This window comes from Chiloscyllium punctatum, chromosome 4, assembly GCF_047496795.1.
Source record: "Chiloscyllium punctatum isolate Juve2018m chromosome 4, sChiPun1.3, whole genome shotgun sequence".
Classification (NCBI taxonomy): domain Eukaryota; kingdom Metazoa; phylum Chordata; class Chondrichthyes; order Orectolobiformes; family Hemiscylliidae; genus Chiloscyllium; species Chiloscyllium punctatum.
The window spans coordinates 88,164,572-88,181,101 of NC_092742.1; the positions used below are offsets into that span (position 1 = coordinate 88,164,572).

The 16,530-nt window shown below is 46.3% G+C and overlaps 1 protein-coding gene across 1 annotated transcript in view; it reads right to left on the reverse strand.

Annotated features, from left to right (window-relative positions):
• The window catches only part of LOC140476509 (bcl-2-modifying factor-like), a 179,174-nt gene that overhangs the window by 142,507 nt on the left and 20,137 nt on the right, over positions 1-16,530 (reverse strand). Inside the window, exon 2 of the mRNA XM_072569248.1 lies at positions 14,836-15,175. Within this exon, the coding sequence (XP_072425349.1) occupies positions 14,836-15,103 (268 nt within the window). The 5' untranslated portion in view covers positions 15,104-15,175. The remainder of the gene's footprint in view (positions 1-14,835; positions 15,176-16,530) is intronic.

Here is a 16,530-nt window from a genome sequence, read left to right on the forward strand (position 1 = left end):
TTTAACACACACAATGCATTCACACACACGCATTTTAACACACACATGCATTCACACACACATACGCATTCACACACACACATGCATTCACACACACACACGCATTCACACACACACACGCATTCACACACACACACGCATTCACACACACACACGCATTCACACACACACACGCATTCACACACACACACGCATTCACACACACACACGCATTCACACACATGCATTCACACACACAAACACATGCATTGACACACACATGCATTTACACACACACATATGCATTCACACACGCATACATGCATTGACACACACATGCATTTACACACACATGCATTCACACACACGTGCATTCACACACACATGCATTCACACACACATGCATTGACACACACACACATTCACACACACACACGCATTCACACACACGCATGCATTCACACACACGCATGCATTCACGCACACACATGCATTCACCCACACATGAATACATTCACACAAACACACAGGTGCATTCGCACACTCACATGCATTCACACACACACACATGCGTTCACACACACATGCATTCACACACACACGCACAAATTCACACACACGCATTCACACACACACATTCACACACACACACGGATTCACACACACATGCATTCACACACACACATGCATTCACACACACACATGCATTCACACACACACACACACACACACAGGCATGCATTCACACACACATGCGCACGCATTCACACACACACATTCACACATGCACACACATTCATACACACACATGCATACACACATGCATTCACACACGCACACACATGCATTCACACACACACATGCATTCACACACACATGCATTCACATGCACGCATTCGCACACATGCATTCACGCACACACACACATTCACACACACACACGCATTCACACACACACATGCATTCACACACACACATGCGTTCACACACACATGCGTTCACACACATGCATTCACACACACATGCATGCATTCACACACACATGCATCCACACACACACAGGCATTCACACACACATGCATTCACACACACACACATGCATTGACACACACACACATTCACACATACACACACGCACTCACACACACGCAATCACACACACACGCATTCACACACACGCGCATTCACACACGCGCACACATTCATACACACATGCATTCACACACACACACATGCATTCACACACACATGTGTACGCATTCACACACACATTCATACATGCACACACATTCACACACACATGCATTCACACACACATGCATTCACACACACGCATGCATTCACACACACACATGCATTCACGCACACACATGCATTCACCCACACATGAATACGTTCACACAAACACACAGGTGCATTCGCACACTCACATGCATTCACACACACTCACATGCATTCACACACACACACATGCGTTCACACACACATGCATTCACACACACACGCACAAATTCACACACACGGATTCACACACACACATGCATTCACACACACACATGCATTCACACACACACATGCATTCACACACACACACACACACACACAGGCATGCATTCACACACACATGCGCACGCATTCACACACACACATTCACACATGCACACACATTCATACACACACATGCATACACACATGCATTCACACACGCACACACATGCATTCACACACACACATGCATTCACACACACACATGCATTCACATGCACGCATTCGCACACATGCATTCACGCACACACACACATACACACACACGCATTCACACACACATGCATTCACACACACACATGCATTCACACACACATGCGTTCACACACATGCGTTCACACACACGTGTTCACACACACATGCATGCATTCACACACACATGCATTCACACACACACAGGCATTCACACACACACATTCACACACACACACACATGTATTGACACACACACATTCACACACACACACACGCACTCACACACACGCAATCACACACACACGCATTCACACACACGCGCATTCACACACGCGCACACATTCATACACACACACACATGCATTGACACACACACACACGCATTCACACACACGCATACATTCACACAAACACACAGGTGCAATCGCACACTCACATGCATTCACACACACACACATGCATTCACACACACACACATGCATTCACACACACACACATGCGTTCACACACACACGCATTCACACACACACACATGAATTCACACACATGCATTCACACACACACATGCATTCACACACACATGCGTTCACACACATACATGCATTCACACACCCATGCGTTCACACACACATGCATTCACACACACATTCATTCACACACACACACACGCATTGACACACACACATTCACACACACACACGCATTCACACACACACATGCATTTACACACACACATGCATTTACACACACACATGCATTCACACACACACACATGCATTCACACACACACACATGCATTGACACACACACATGCATTGACACACACATGCATTTTAACACACACAATGCATTCACACACACGCATTTTAACACACACATGCATTCACACACACATACGCATTCACACACACACACGCATTCACACACACACACGCATTCACACACACACACGCATTCACACACACACACGCATTCACACACACACACGCATTCACACACACACGCATTCACACACATGCATTCACACACACAAACACATGCATTGACACACACATGCATTTACACACACACATATGCATTCACACACGCATACATGCATTGACACACACATGCATTTACACACACATGCATTCACACACACGTGCATTCACACACACATGCATTCACACACACATGCATTGACACACACACACATTCACACACACACACGCATTCACACACACGCATGCATTCACACACACGCATGCATTCACGCACACACATGCATTCACCCACACATGAATACATTCACACAAACACACAGGTGCATTCGCACACTCACATGCATTCACTCACACACACATGCGTTCACACACACATGCATTCACACACACACGCACAAATTCACACACACGCATTCACACACACACATTCACACACACACATTCACACACACACACGGATTCACACACACATGCATTCACACACACACATGCATTCACACACACACATGCATTCACACACACACACACACACAGGCATGCATTCACACACACATGCGCACGCATTCACACACACACATTCACACATGCACACACATTCATACACACACATGCATACACACATGCATTCACACACGCACACACATGCATTCACACACACACATGCATTCACACACACATGCATTCACATGCACGCATTCGCACACATGCATTCACGCACACACACACATTCACACACACACATGCATTCACACACACACATGCATTCACACACACACATGCGTTCACACACACATGCGTTCACACACATGCGTTCACACACACGTGTTCACACACACATGCATGCATTCACACACACATGCATCCACACACACACAGGCATTCACACACACATGCATTCACACACACACACATGCATTGACACACACACACATTCACACATACACACACGCACTCACACACACGCAATCACACACACACGCATTCACACACACGCGCATTCACACACGCGCACACATTCATACACACATGCATTCACACACACACACACATGCATTCACACACACATGTGTACGCATTCACACACACACATTCATACATGCACACACATTCACACATGCACACACATTCATACACACACACATGCTTACACACATGCATTCACACACGCACTCACATGCACACACGCAGGCATTCACACACACTTGCATTCACATGCACGCATTCGCACACATGCATTCACGCAGGCACACACATTAACACACAGACGCATTCACACACACGCATCCACACATACATGCGTTCACACACACATACATGCATTCACACACACACATGCATTCACACACACATGCATTCACACACACACACATGCATTGACACACACACATGCATTTACATACACACATGCATTCACACACACACATGCATTCACACACACACATGCATTCACACACACACATGCATTGACACACACACACATGCATTCACACACACATGCACTCACACACACACGCATTCACACACACGCGCGCATTCACCCACACGCACACACATGCATTCACACACATGCATTCACACACACATGCATGAATTCACACAAACACAGGTGCATTCGCACACTCACATGCATTCACACACACACACACATGCATTCACACACACACACAAGTGCATTCACACACACACATGCATAAACACACACACATGCGTTCACACACACGCACGAATTCACACACAGGCATTCACACACACATGCAATCACACACACACGCATTCACACACACATGCATTCACACGCACACATGCATGCATTCACACACACACACATGCATTGACACACACACATGCATTTACACACACACACGCATTCACACACACGCATTCACACACATGCATTCAGACACACACACACATTCACACACACGCATGCATTCACCCACACGCACACAAATGCATTCACACACATGCATTCACACAAGCACACAGGTGCATTCGCACGCTCACATGCATTCACACACACACATGCATTCACACACACACACATGCATTCACACACACACATGCATTCACACACACATACATTCACACACACACATGCGTTCACACACACGCACAAATTCACACACAGGCATTCACACATGCATTCACACACGCACAAATTCACACACACGCATTCACACACACAGGGATTCACACACACACATGCATTCACACACACACACACATGCATTCACACACACACACACACACACACATGCATTCACACACACAGGCATGCATTCACACACACATGTGTACGCATTCACACACATGCATTCACACACACACGCATGCATTCACACACACTTGCATTCACATGCCCGCATTCGCACACATGCATTCACGCACGCACACACATTAACACACACACACACATTCACACACACGCATTCACACACATGCATTCACACACACACACATTCACACACACACACGCATTCACACACACGCATTCACACACACGCATGCATTCACCCACACGCACACAAATGCATTCACACACATGCATTCACACAAGCACACAGGTGCATTCGCACGCTCACATGCATTCACACACACACACATGCATTCACACACACACACATGCATTCACACACACACATGCATTCACACACACATACATTCACACACACACATGCGTTCACACACACGCACAAATTCACACACAGGCATTCACACATGCATTCACACACGCACAAATTCACACACACGCATTCACACACACAGGGATTCACACACACACATGCATTCACACACACACACACATGCATTCACACACACACACACACACACATGCATTCACACACACAGGCATGCATTCACACACACATGTGTACGCATTCACACACATGCATTCACACACACACATGCATTCACACGCACACGCATGCATTCACACACACTTGCATTCACATGCCCGCATTCGCACACATGCATTAACACACACACACATTCACACACACGCATTCACACACACGCATTCACACACACATGCGTTCACACACACATGCGTTCACACACACATACATGCATTCACACACACATACATGCATTCACACACACACGCATTCACACACACACATGCATTCACACACACACACACATGCATTTACACACACACACATGCATTCACACACACACATGCATTCACACACACATGCGTTCACACACACACGCGTTCACACACACACGCGTTCACACACACACATGCATTCACACACACATGCATTCACACACACATGCATTGACACACACATGCATTCACACACATGCATTCACGCACGCACACACATTAACACAAACACACGCATTCACACACACACGCATTCACACATACATGCATTCACACTCACATACATGCATTCACACACACGCATTCACACACACACATGCATTCACACACACACATGCATTCACACACACATGCGTTCACACACACACATGCGTTCACACACACACATGCGTTCACACACACACATGCGTTCACACACACACATGCATTGACACACACACATGCATTGACACACACACACATGCATTGACACACACACATGCATTGACACACACACATGCATTGACACACACACATGCATTTACACACACACATGCATTCACACACACATGCATTCACACACACACGCATTCACCCACACGCACACACATGCATTCACACACACGCATGCATTCACCCACACGCACACACATGCATTCACACAAACACAGGTGCATTCGCACACTCACATGCATTCACACACACACACATGCATTCACACACACACATGCGTTCACACACACGCACGAATTCACACACAGGCATTCACAAACACACGCATTCACACACACACATGCATTCAAACGCACACACAGGCATGCATTCACACACACACAGGCATGAATTCACACACACACAGGCATGAATTCACACACACATGCGCACGCATTCACACACACACATGCACACACATTCATACACACACATGCATACACACATGCATTCACACACATGCATACACACATGCATTCACACACACGCACACACATGCATTCACACACGCGCACACACATGCATTCACACGCACACACAGGCATGCATTCACACACACACACATGCATTCACACATGCATTCACACACACGCACGAATTCACACACACGCATTCACACACACACGGATTCACACACACACATGCATTCTCACACACACACACACACACACACACATGCATTCACACACACACACACATGCATTCACACACACATACACATGCATTCACACACACATGTGTACGCATTCACACACACACATTCATACATGCACACACATTCACACATGCACACACATTCATACACACACACATGCTTACACACATGCATTCACACACGCACACACATGCATTCACACGCATGCATTCACACACACTTGCATTCACATGCACGCATTCACGCACGCACACACATTAACACACACACGCATTCACACATACATGCGTTCACACACACATACATGCATTCACACACACATACATGCATTCACACACACGCATTCACACACACACATGCATTCACACACACACACATGCATTCACACACACACACATGCATTTACACACACACATGCATTCACACACACATGCATTCACACACACACATACATTCACACACACATGCATTGACACACACACACATGCATTCGCACACACATGCATTCACGCACACACACACATTAACACACACGCATTCACACACACGCATTCACACACACGCATTCACACATACATGCTTTCACACACACACATGCATTCACACACACACATGCATTCACACACACACATGCATTCACACACACATGCATTCACACACACATGCATTCACACACACACATGCATTCACACACACATGCATTCACACACACACATGCATTCACACACACACATGCATTCACACACACATGCATTCACACACACACACATGCATTGACACACACACATGCATTTACACACACACACATGCATTCACACACACACACATGCATTCACACACACACAAGTGCATTCACACACACACATGCATAAACACACACACATGCATAAACACACACACATGCATTCACACACACACACATGCGTTCACACACACACGAATTCACACACAGGCATTCACACACACACATGCATTCACACACACACACACATGCATTCAAACGCACACACAGGCATGAATTCACACACACATGCGCACGCATTCACACACACACATTCATACATACACACACATTCACACATGCACACACATTCATACACACACATGCATACACACATGCATTCACACACGCACACATGCATTCACACACACATGCATTCACACACACACACGCATGCATTCACATGCACGCATTCGCACACATGCATTCACGCACACACACACACATTCACACACACACGCATTCACACACACACACATGCATTCACACACACACATGCATTCACACACACAGACATGCATACACACACACACTCACACGCATTCATACACACACCTTCACACAAACACACACGCATTCACACACACAAATGCATTCACACACACACATGCATTCACACACGCACACACCTGCATTCACACACCTGCATTCACACACACGCATGCATTCACACACACACGCACGCATTCACACACACGCACGCATTCACACACACACGCACGCATTCACACACACACACACGCATTCACACACACACACACGCATTCACACACACACACACGCATTCACACACACACACACACGCATTCACACACACACATGCATTCACACACACACAGACATGCATACACACATATGCATACACACACACGCGCGCATTCACACACACATACCTTCACACACACACACACGCGCGCATTCACACACACAAATGCATTCACACACACACACAAATTCACACACACAAATTCACACACACACATGCATTCACTCACACACACGCATGCATTCACACACACACACAAATTCACACACACAAATTCACACACACACATGCATTCACGCACACACACACGCATTCACACACACACACGCACGCATTCACACACACACATACGCATTCACACACACATGCATTCTCACACACACACATGCATTCACACACACACACATGCATTCACACACATACATTCACACACACATGCACACATTCACACACACACATGCATTCACCCACACCATACACATGCATTCACACACATGCATTCACACACACACACACACATGCATTCACACACACACGCATGCATTCACACACACTTGCATTCACATGCACGCATTCGCACACATGCATTCACGCACGCACACACATTAACACACACGCATTCACACACACACGCATTCACACACACACACACGCGCATTCACACACACATGCATTTACACACACACACACATGCATTCACACACACACATGCATTTACACACACACATGCATTCTCACACACACACGCATTCACACACACACGCATTCACACACACACACACGCATTCACACACACACACACACGCATTCACACACACACACGCATTCACACACACACACGCATTCACACATACATGCGTTCACACACACACGCATTCACACACACGCATTCACACACACACATTCACACACACGCATTCACACACACACACATGCATTCACACACGCACACACACTTGCATTCACACACATACACACACGCATTTACACGCATTCACACACGCACTCACACACACACGCATTCACACACACACGCATTCACACACACACGCATTCACACACACACGCATGCATTCACACACACGCACGCATTCACACACACACATGCATTCACACACACACATGCATTCACACACACACATGCATTCACACCCACACACATGCATTCACACCCACACACATGCATTCACACCCACACACATGCATTCACACACACACACGCATTCACACACACACACACACGCATTCATACACACGCATTCACACACACACGCGCACGCATTCACACACACACACACACACACACATATTCACACACACACACACACACACACACATATTCACACACACACACACACACATATTCACACACACACACACACATATTCACACACACACACACACATATTCACACACACACACATATATTCACACACACACACATATTCACACACACACACACACGCACATATTCACACACACACACACGCACATATTCACACACACACACACGCACATATTCACACACACACACACATATTCACACACACACACACATATTCACACACACACACATATTCACACACACACACATATTCACACACACACATATTCACACACACACATATTCACACACACACACACATATATTCACACACACACACACACACATATATTCACACACACACACATTCACACATACACATATATTCTCACACACACACACACACATATTCACACTCACACACACACACACATTCACACACACACACACATTCACACACACACACACATTCACACACACACATTCACACACACACACACATTCACACACACACACACATTCACACACACACGTATTCACATACACACACGTATTCACACACACACACACGTATTCACACACACACACACGTATTCACACACACACACACGTATTCACACACACACACACACGTATTCACACACACACACATATACATATTCACACACATATACATATTCACACACACACACATTCACACACATACACATACACACACACATATTCACATACACATACACACACACATATTCACACACACACACACACACACACACATACACATATTCACACACACACACACATATACATATACATATTCACACACATATACATATTCACACACATACACACACACATATACATATTCACACACATACACACACACATATACATATTCACACACACACACACACACATTCACACACATATTCACACACACACACACACACATACATATTCACACACACACACACACACATACATATTCACACACACACATTCACACACATATTCACACACACACACACATTCACACACATATTCACACACACACACACATATTCACACACACACACATATTCACACACACACACATATTCACACACACACACACACATATTCACACACACACACATATTCACACACACACACATATTCACACACACACACACACATATTCACACACACACACACACACATTCACACACACACACACATATTCACACACACACATATTCACACACACACACACACACACACATATTCACACACACACACACACACATATTCACACACACACACACACACATATTCACACACACACACACACACATATTCACACACACACACACACACACACACACACACACACATATTCACACACACACACACATATTCACTCACACACACACATATTCACACACACACACACACATTCACACACCCATACACATTCACACACACACACATTCACACACACACACATTCACACACACACACACACACACATCCACACACACACACATGTATTCACACACACACACACGTATTCACACACACATATACATATTCACACACATATACATATTCACACACACACACACATTCACACACATATTCACACACATACACATACACACACACATATTCACATACACATACACACACACATATTCACACACACACACACACACATACACATATTCACACACACACATATACATACACATATTCACACACATATACATATTCACACACATACACACACACATATACATACTCACACACATACTCACACACATACTCACACACATACTCACACACATACTCACACACACACACATATTCACACACACACACACATATTCACACACACACACACATATTCACACACACACACATATACACACATTCACACACACACACATTCACACACACACACATTCACACACACACATATGTGTGTGTGTGTTTTCTACATTAGAGCAATGGTGGCAGCATTCCACCTCATATGACAATGGGCATGTGCCAAGTTGGTCAATACTCCGTTCAGTATTGCCCGCTAAAGGGACTGGCATGGGATAAGTGGAGGATTCACTGCCTTCTGTTTTCACCTTTACTACAATAAACCGTCCCAGAAAGGGGCGTTATCGAAGACAATTTGACACAGGCCCACACAGACGGAATATTAGAGATTCATAACGGAACCCGGACGTCGTTTTAATAAGCAGGGTAATGAAGCCTCGAGATATAAACAAGGGTCTCAGGCACAGATATAGAATGCCTATGGTGTGGAAGCAGGTCATTCAGCCCATCGAGACCACACCAACCCTGTGAAGAGCTTCCCACCCAGGTTCACTACCCCTGTAATCCTGCATTTCCCATGGCCTATCCACCTAATCTGCACATCTTTGGATTCTGGGAGGAAACCCGTGCAGACACTGGGGGAATGTGCAAACTCCTCACAGACAGGCACCCGAGGGTGGGATCAAACCCACGTGCCTGGCGATGTGAGGCAGCAGTGCTAACCACGGAGCCACTGCACCGTCTCTGATAAACTGAGGCCGGGCGGACTTGGGAGGTGCCACGGGAGTGGAAATAGCTGCTCTTGGCGAGGGCAAAAACGTGAGGCCGGCAGCTCAATCTGGGGAGACCAAGGCTGGGAACAGTCTGGATTGGCCTCAGAGTATGGCCAATAGAGGCTGCAGTAGTGGCTGAGTTGGAGTCTGCACATCCAGTACTGGAGTTGGGATAGTCAGTCAGACAACAGGGGCAGTAGGGTGAACCAAAAGTGATGAGGTAGAGCTGGCTGCCATGGGCAAACACGTGCAAAGAATTTCATGGCCTCAGAATGTCCCAGACTCCTTTGCAACTTTTGAAATGCCCTCACTGTTGTCAGCCAGCAAAACACAACAGCCAATTCGTGCACAGCAAGCTCCCACATAATCTGATTTACAGGATGATGGAAGCAGTCTAGGATATCTGGAAGATTTCTTTCCACTCTTTCAAGTGGTGCAATAACTTTTCTTTTGAACATCCGTCAGAAATGGCAGACAAAGCCCGAATTTGACATCTCATGTGGAAACTGGCATTGGCAGCATCATTCAAAATCTCAAGGGTTTGAGTTATTGAAGAGATTGCTGTCCGTGTTACCACAACCTGGTCTGCCGAAGCCCCCTCCCTTCACAGACTCTTGGCTACCGAGTAGCTCCTGAATTTCGCCTGTTTCTGAGTGGTTCTTCACCAATGAATCACGTTAGTACTGTCCACACTGACTGGTACGTGACCGCAGTGGCTATCACTATTTTCTGCCTCCACCTTATTTCAATTACCACAAAAATCCTAAAATAATTTTATTTCCAGTCTCAGTTAGCGAAGCCTGGTAGGCCCCATAAACACTGTTTGTGTAAATCCCGTGTACATCTAGGTCTAGGGATTGAGCTGCATAGTCATCATTTTTAAAGGCACTATGCGGACAGCTGAGGCCCCAAAATGGCAGGCAGGAAGCAGGCACCCATTTCCAGTCGGCGTGTGCTCCTTTTGTCTACAGCGGAAATGGGAATTTGGAAATGTTGTACCAATAAAGGAGGTAACTGCAGCAAAATCAACCAGCTCCCTTGAATCTGCCCCTCATGGTCATCAAGTCTGAGCTCTCTGATGTAGAATTCCTTAGACCTTGTTACTCTGACCTAGGTTACTTCCCCTCCCAAAGGTAGCCCCCTTTCCAATTTCTATGCCATTCTGATCCCTACTCTCCCATTTCACTTACCTACCCTTTCAATCAAATTCACTTAACTCTCAACAAAGGGAAAGCAGAGGTCCGTGGTTTTCCACACTCAGCCAGCGCAGAACCACTAATATTCTGACTTTCATCACTTCCCAGCCTCTGGTTTTGTTCTGTCCTCTTGTTGTTTACGGAATAATGCACCCCCAGTGCCTGCCTCTCACCCAGTGAGGTGGCAGCCAGCAAGTAAGGGGAGACTGCTGTAATGTACTTGGATAAGCAACGGCTTTTGTAATGGATTAACATTAGACCCAAGGGGAAGGGGTAATGGAGATAGATAGATGAGTTAGATAGATAGATAAGGTAGGAGAAAGTGAGGACTGCAGATGCTGGAGATCAGAGCTGAAAATGTGTTGCTGGAAAAGCACAGCAGGTCAGGCAGCATCCAAGGAGCAGGAGAATCGACGTTTCGGGCATGAGCCCTTCTTCAGGAAGGGCTGAAAAAGGGCTCATGCCCGAAATGTCGATTCTCCTGCTCCTTGGATGCTGCCTGACCTGCTGCGCTTTTCCAGCAACACATTTTCAGCTCAGATAGATAAGGTAGACAGATAGATGGGATGGGAGAGAGGGGATTGGAGAGATGGGATAGACAGATAGATGAGACAAATAGATAAGGTAGACAGATAGATGGGATGGGAGAGAGGGGATTGGAGAGATGGGATAGACAGATAGATGAGACAGATAGATAGGTGAGACAGATAGATAGGTGAGACAGATAGATAGGTGAGACAGATAGATAGGTGAGACAGATAGATAGGTGAGGTTGATGGATGAGGTTGATGGGTAGATTAGATACATAGAGAGATAGATAAAGAGATGGAGAGAGGGAGATAATGGAATGGAAAGGGGAAAGGGAAAGGCAGAGGGAAAGAGAGAGGGAGGGGGCACCAGGAGAGAAAGGGGGAGTTGGGGGCGGGGGGGAGGGAAAGAGAGATAGAAAGTGGGAAGAGAAAAAGAAGAGAAAGATGAGAAAGAAATGGGGCAGGCACAGATACAAGAGCGAGAAGGGCGAGGTAGAGATGGAGGAAGGGGACAGTCAGAGAGATATGCGATGGGTTGAGTTCATTGAAACTAGGTTCCAGAGGAAGATTGAAACTGCTACTCTCAGAAAAAGACCCATCGATCTCAAAAGTCAAGATCACGCAACGTTTCCACATCATTTAACGGCACGTTATCCATCCAACCTCAAACACGGGAATTGCATTAACTGGGCAAGGGAACAGCGGCAAAGAAACATTACCATAGAATAGTCTTTGTGGTTCGCTTTCATCTGGGGGGCTGGAGCTCGAGGTTTGCGTCCCCCTGTCACACTGTTCCTCCGGAATGCCCCCGGCTCCATTTGAGTGCTGCGTTGGAGGAAACAACCGCTGGCGCCTGGCAGTCCAGCTCGGAGAGGCACCAGATGCATAGGTCCCGCTGGTGTCACTATAGCCACTGTCCGGGGCCGTTAAGTCCAAGTCGAAGACTTCATCGTCACTATCGCGCTCCTCGGTATCACACAGATCCATGTCATCCAACAGCGGCCTTCACACCTGCTTCTCGGAATGAGCTTTGCCAGGAAGGGAAACAGAGGCAGGTTCCTAAAGGGGAGACACACAGGGTGATATAAGATTAACAGATTAATCCCATTGTGCTTCAATCTACAATAAATTGACCTGACGTTTCCCCATTTGCTTTCTCGCAGGATGACCACCAGATTAAACTCTAATCCCACACAGTTTAAATCACTGGGGGCAAACCAGTAACCAGAAATGATCCATCCCAAACCTGTTCCCAGACTCCCAACAGCTTCACTGTTCTTCACTTTGGAAATTTCATCCGGGTTTCCAAGCTCTCTCCTTTCTGCCGAGTACTTAATGAGGCCGCAGTTTCCAACCTGGGCGGCACATTGCTAACGCTACTGGACCAGTCATCCAAAACCCTAAGCAGACGTTCTGAGGAATGTGGGTTCAAATCCCACCGTGGCATAATAAGAACCTTGGGTGTGAAACACGTCCATTTTTTTGCAAGATCTCATCTGGTCCACTCATGTCCTTCAGGAAAGGAATTCCTTCCCTGGTCTGGCCTATTACGTTGACCCACAACAACGGGTTTGAATCTTAACTGCCTTCTGGGCAATCCCAAAAAGGAAAACCCCGTAAAACTGGTGCGCCGAGTCATCAGAATAGAGCATCAATATGACCAGTCTGTTTGTTTCCAAGCGCTGCTGGCTTTAGTCTGTAGGCAGTGCCCACCCGCATCCCATGAACTAAAAACACAATTGGGAGGCTGATTGCCGGGCGACAGCTCTGACGAGTGTACCCATTCAGGGCCTGGACCAGGAAGTGATCCCAATTGGCAAAATTAGGCAATCACTAGAAGATTCCAGGACACCGTAACATGGCACCGCCAAACCCACCTCAGAGACAGTGGCACTGGGGACTGGGAGTGGAGGGGCACAGGGACATGTGTCGAATGTCTTATGCCCCTTCCGACATTTGCTGCAGACATTGCAATACTCTTTGATACGCAGTCACAAGCAGTAACAAGATAAATAGTGGGATCCTCTGGTATTGAAGAATCCGTACCAAGGTACCTTTGTACCTCAATGGCCCCATACGTGGAAACGGGTAAACTTGTCAGTACATGTGAGAATAAAGCTAATCGGTTTCCGTGATGTTTGAGGGAAAATATTGACCAGGGCACCAAAGGTAGTTCATTCTTTTCTTCAAAGACGACCGTGGGATCTCTTAAAATGAGAGAGTACCTCAGTTTAATGGCCTTTCTGAAAGACAGCACCTCCAACAATGCAGCAACCCCTCAGCACTGCACCGGAGCGTCAGCTTAGATGATAGGCTCAGGACCCTGGGGCCCGAAGGCACAATCCTCTGACTCAGGATGACAGTGTGATACCATGGGAACCCAGGCTGAACAGAGGGATTAACATTCAGTGTCT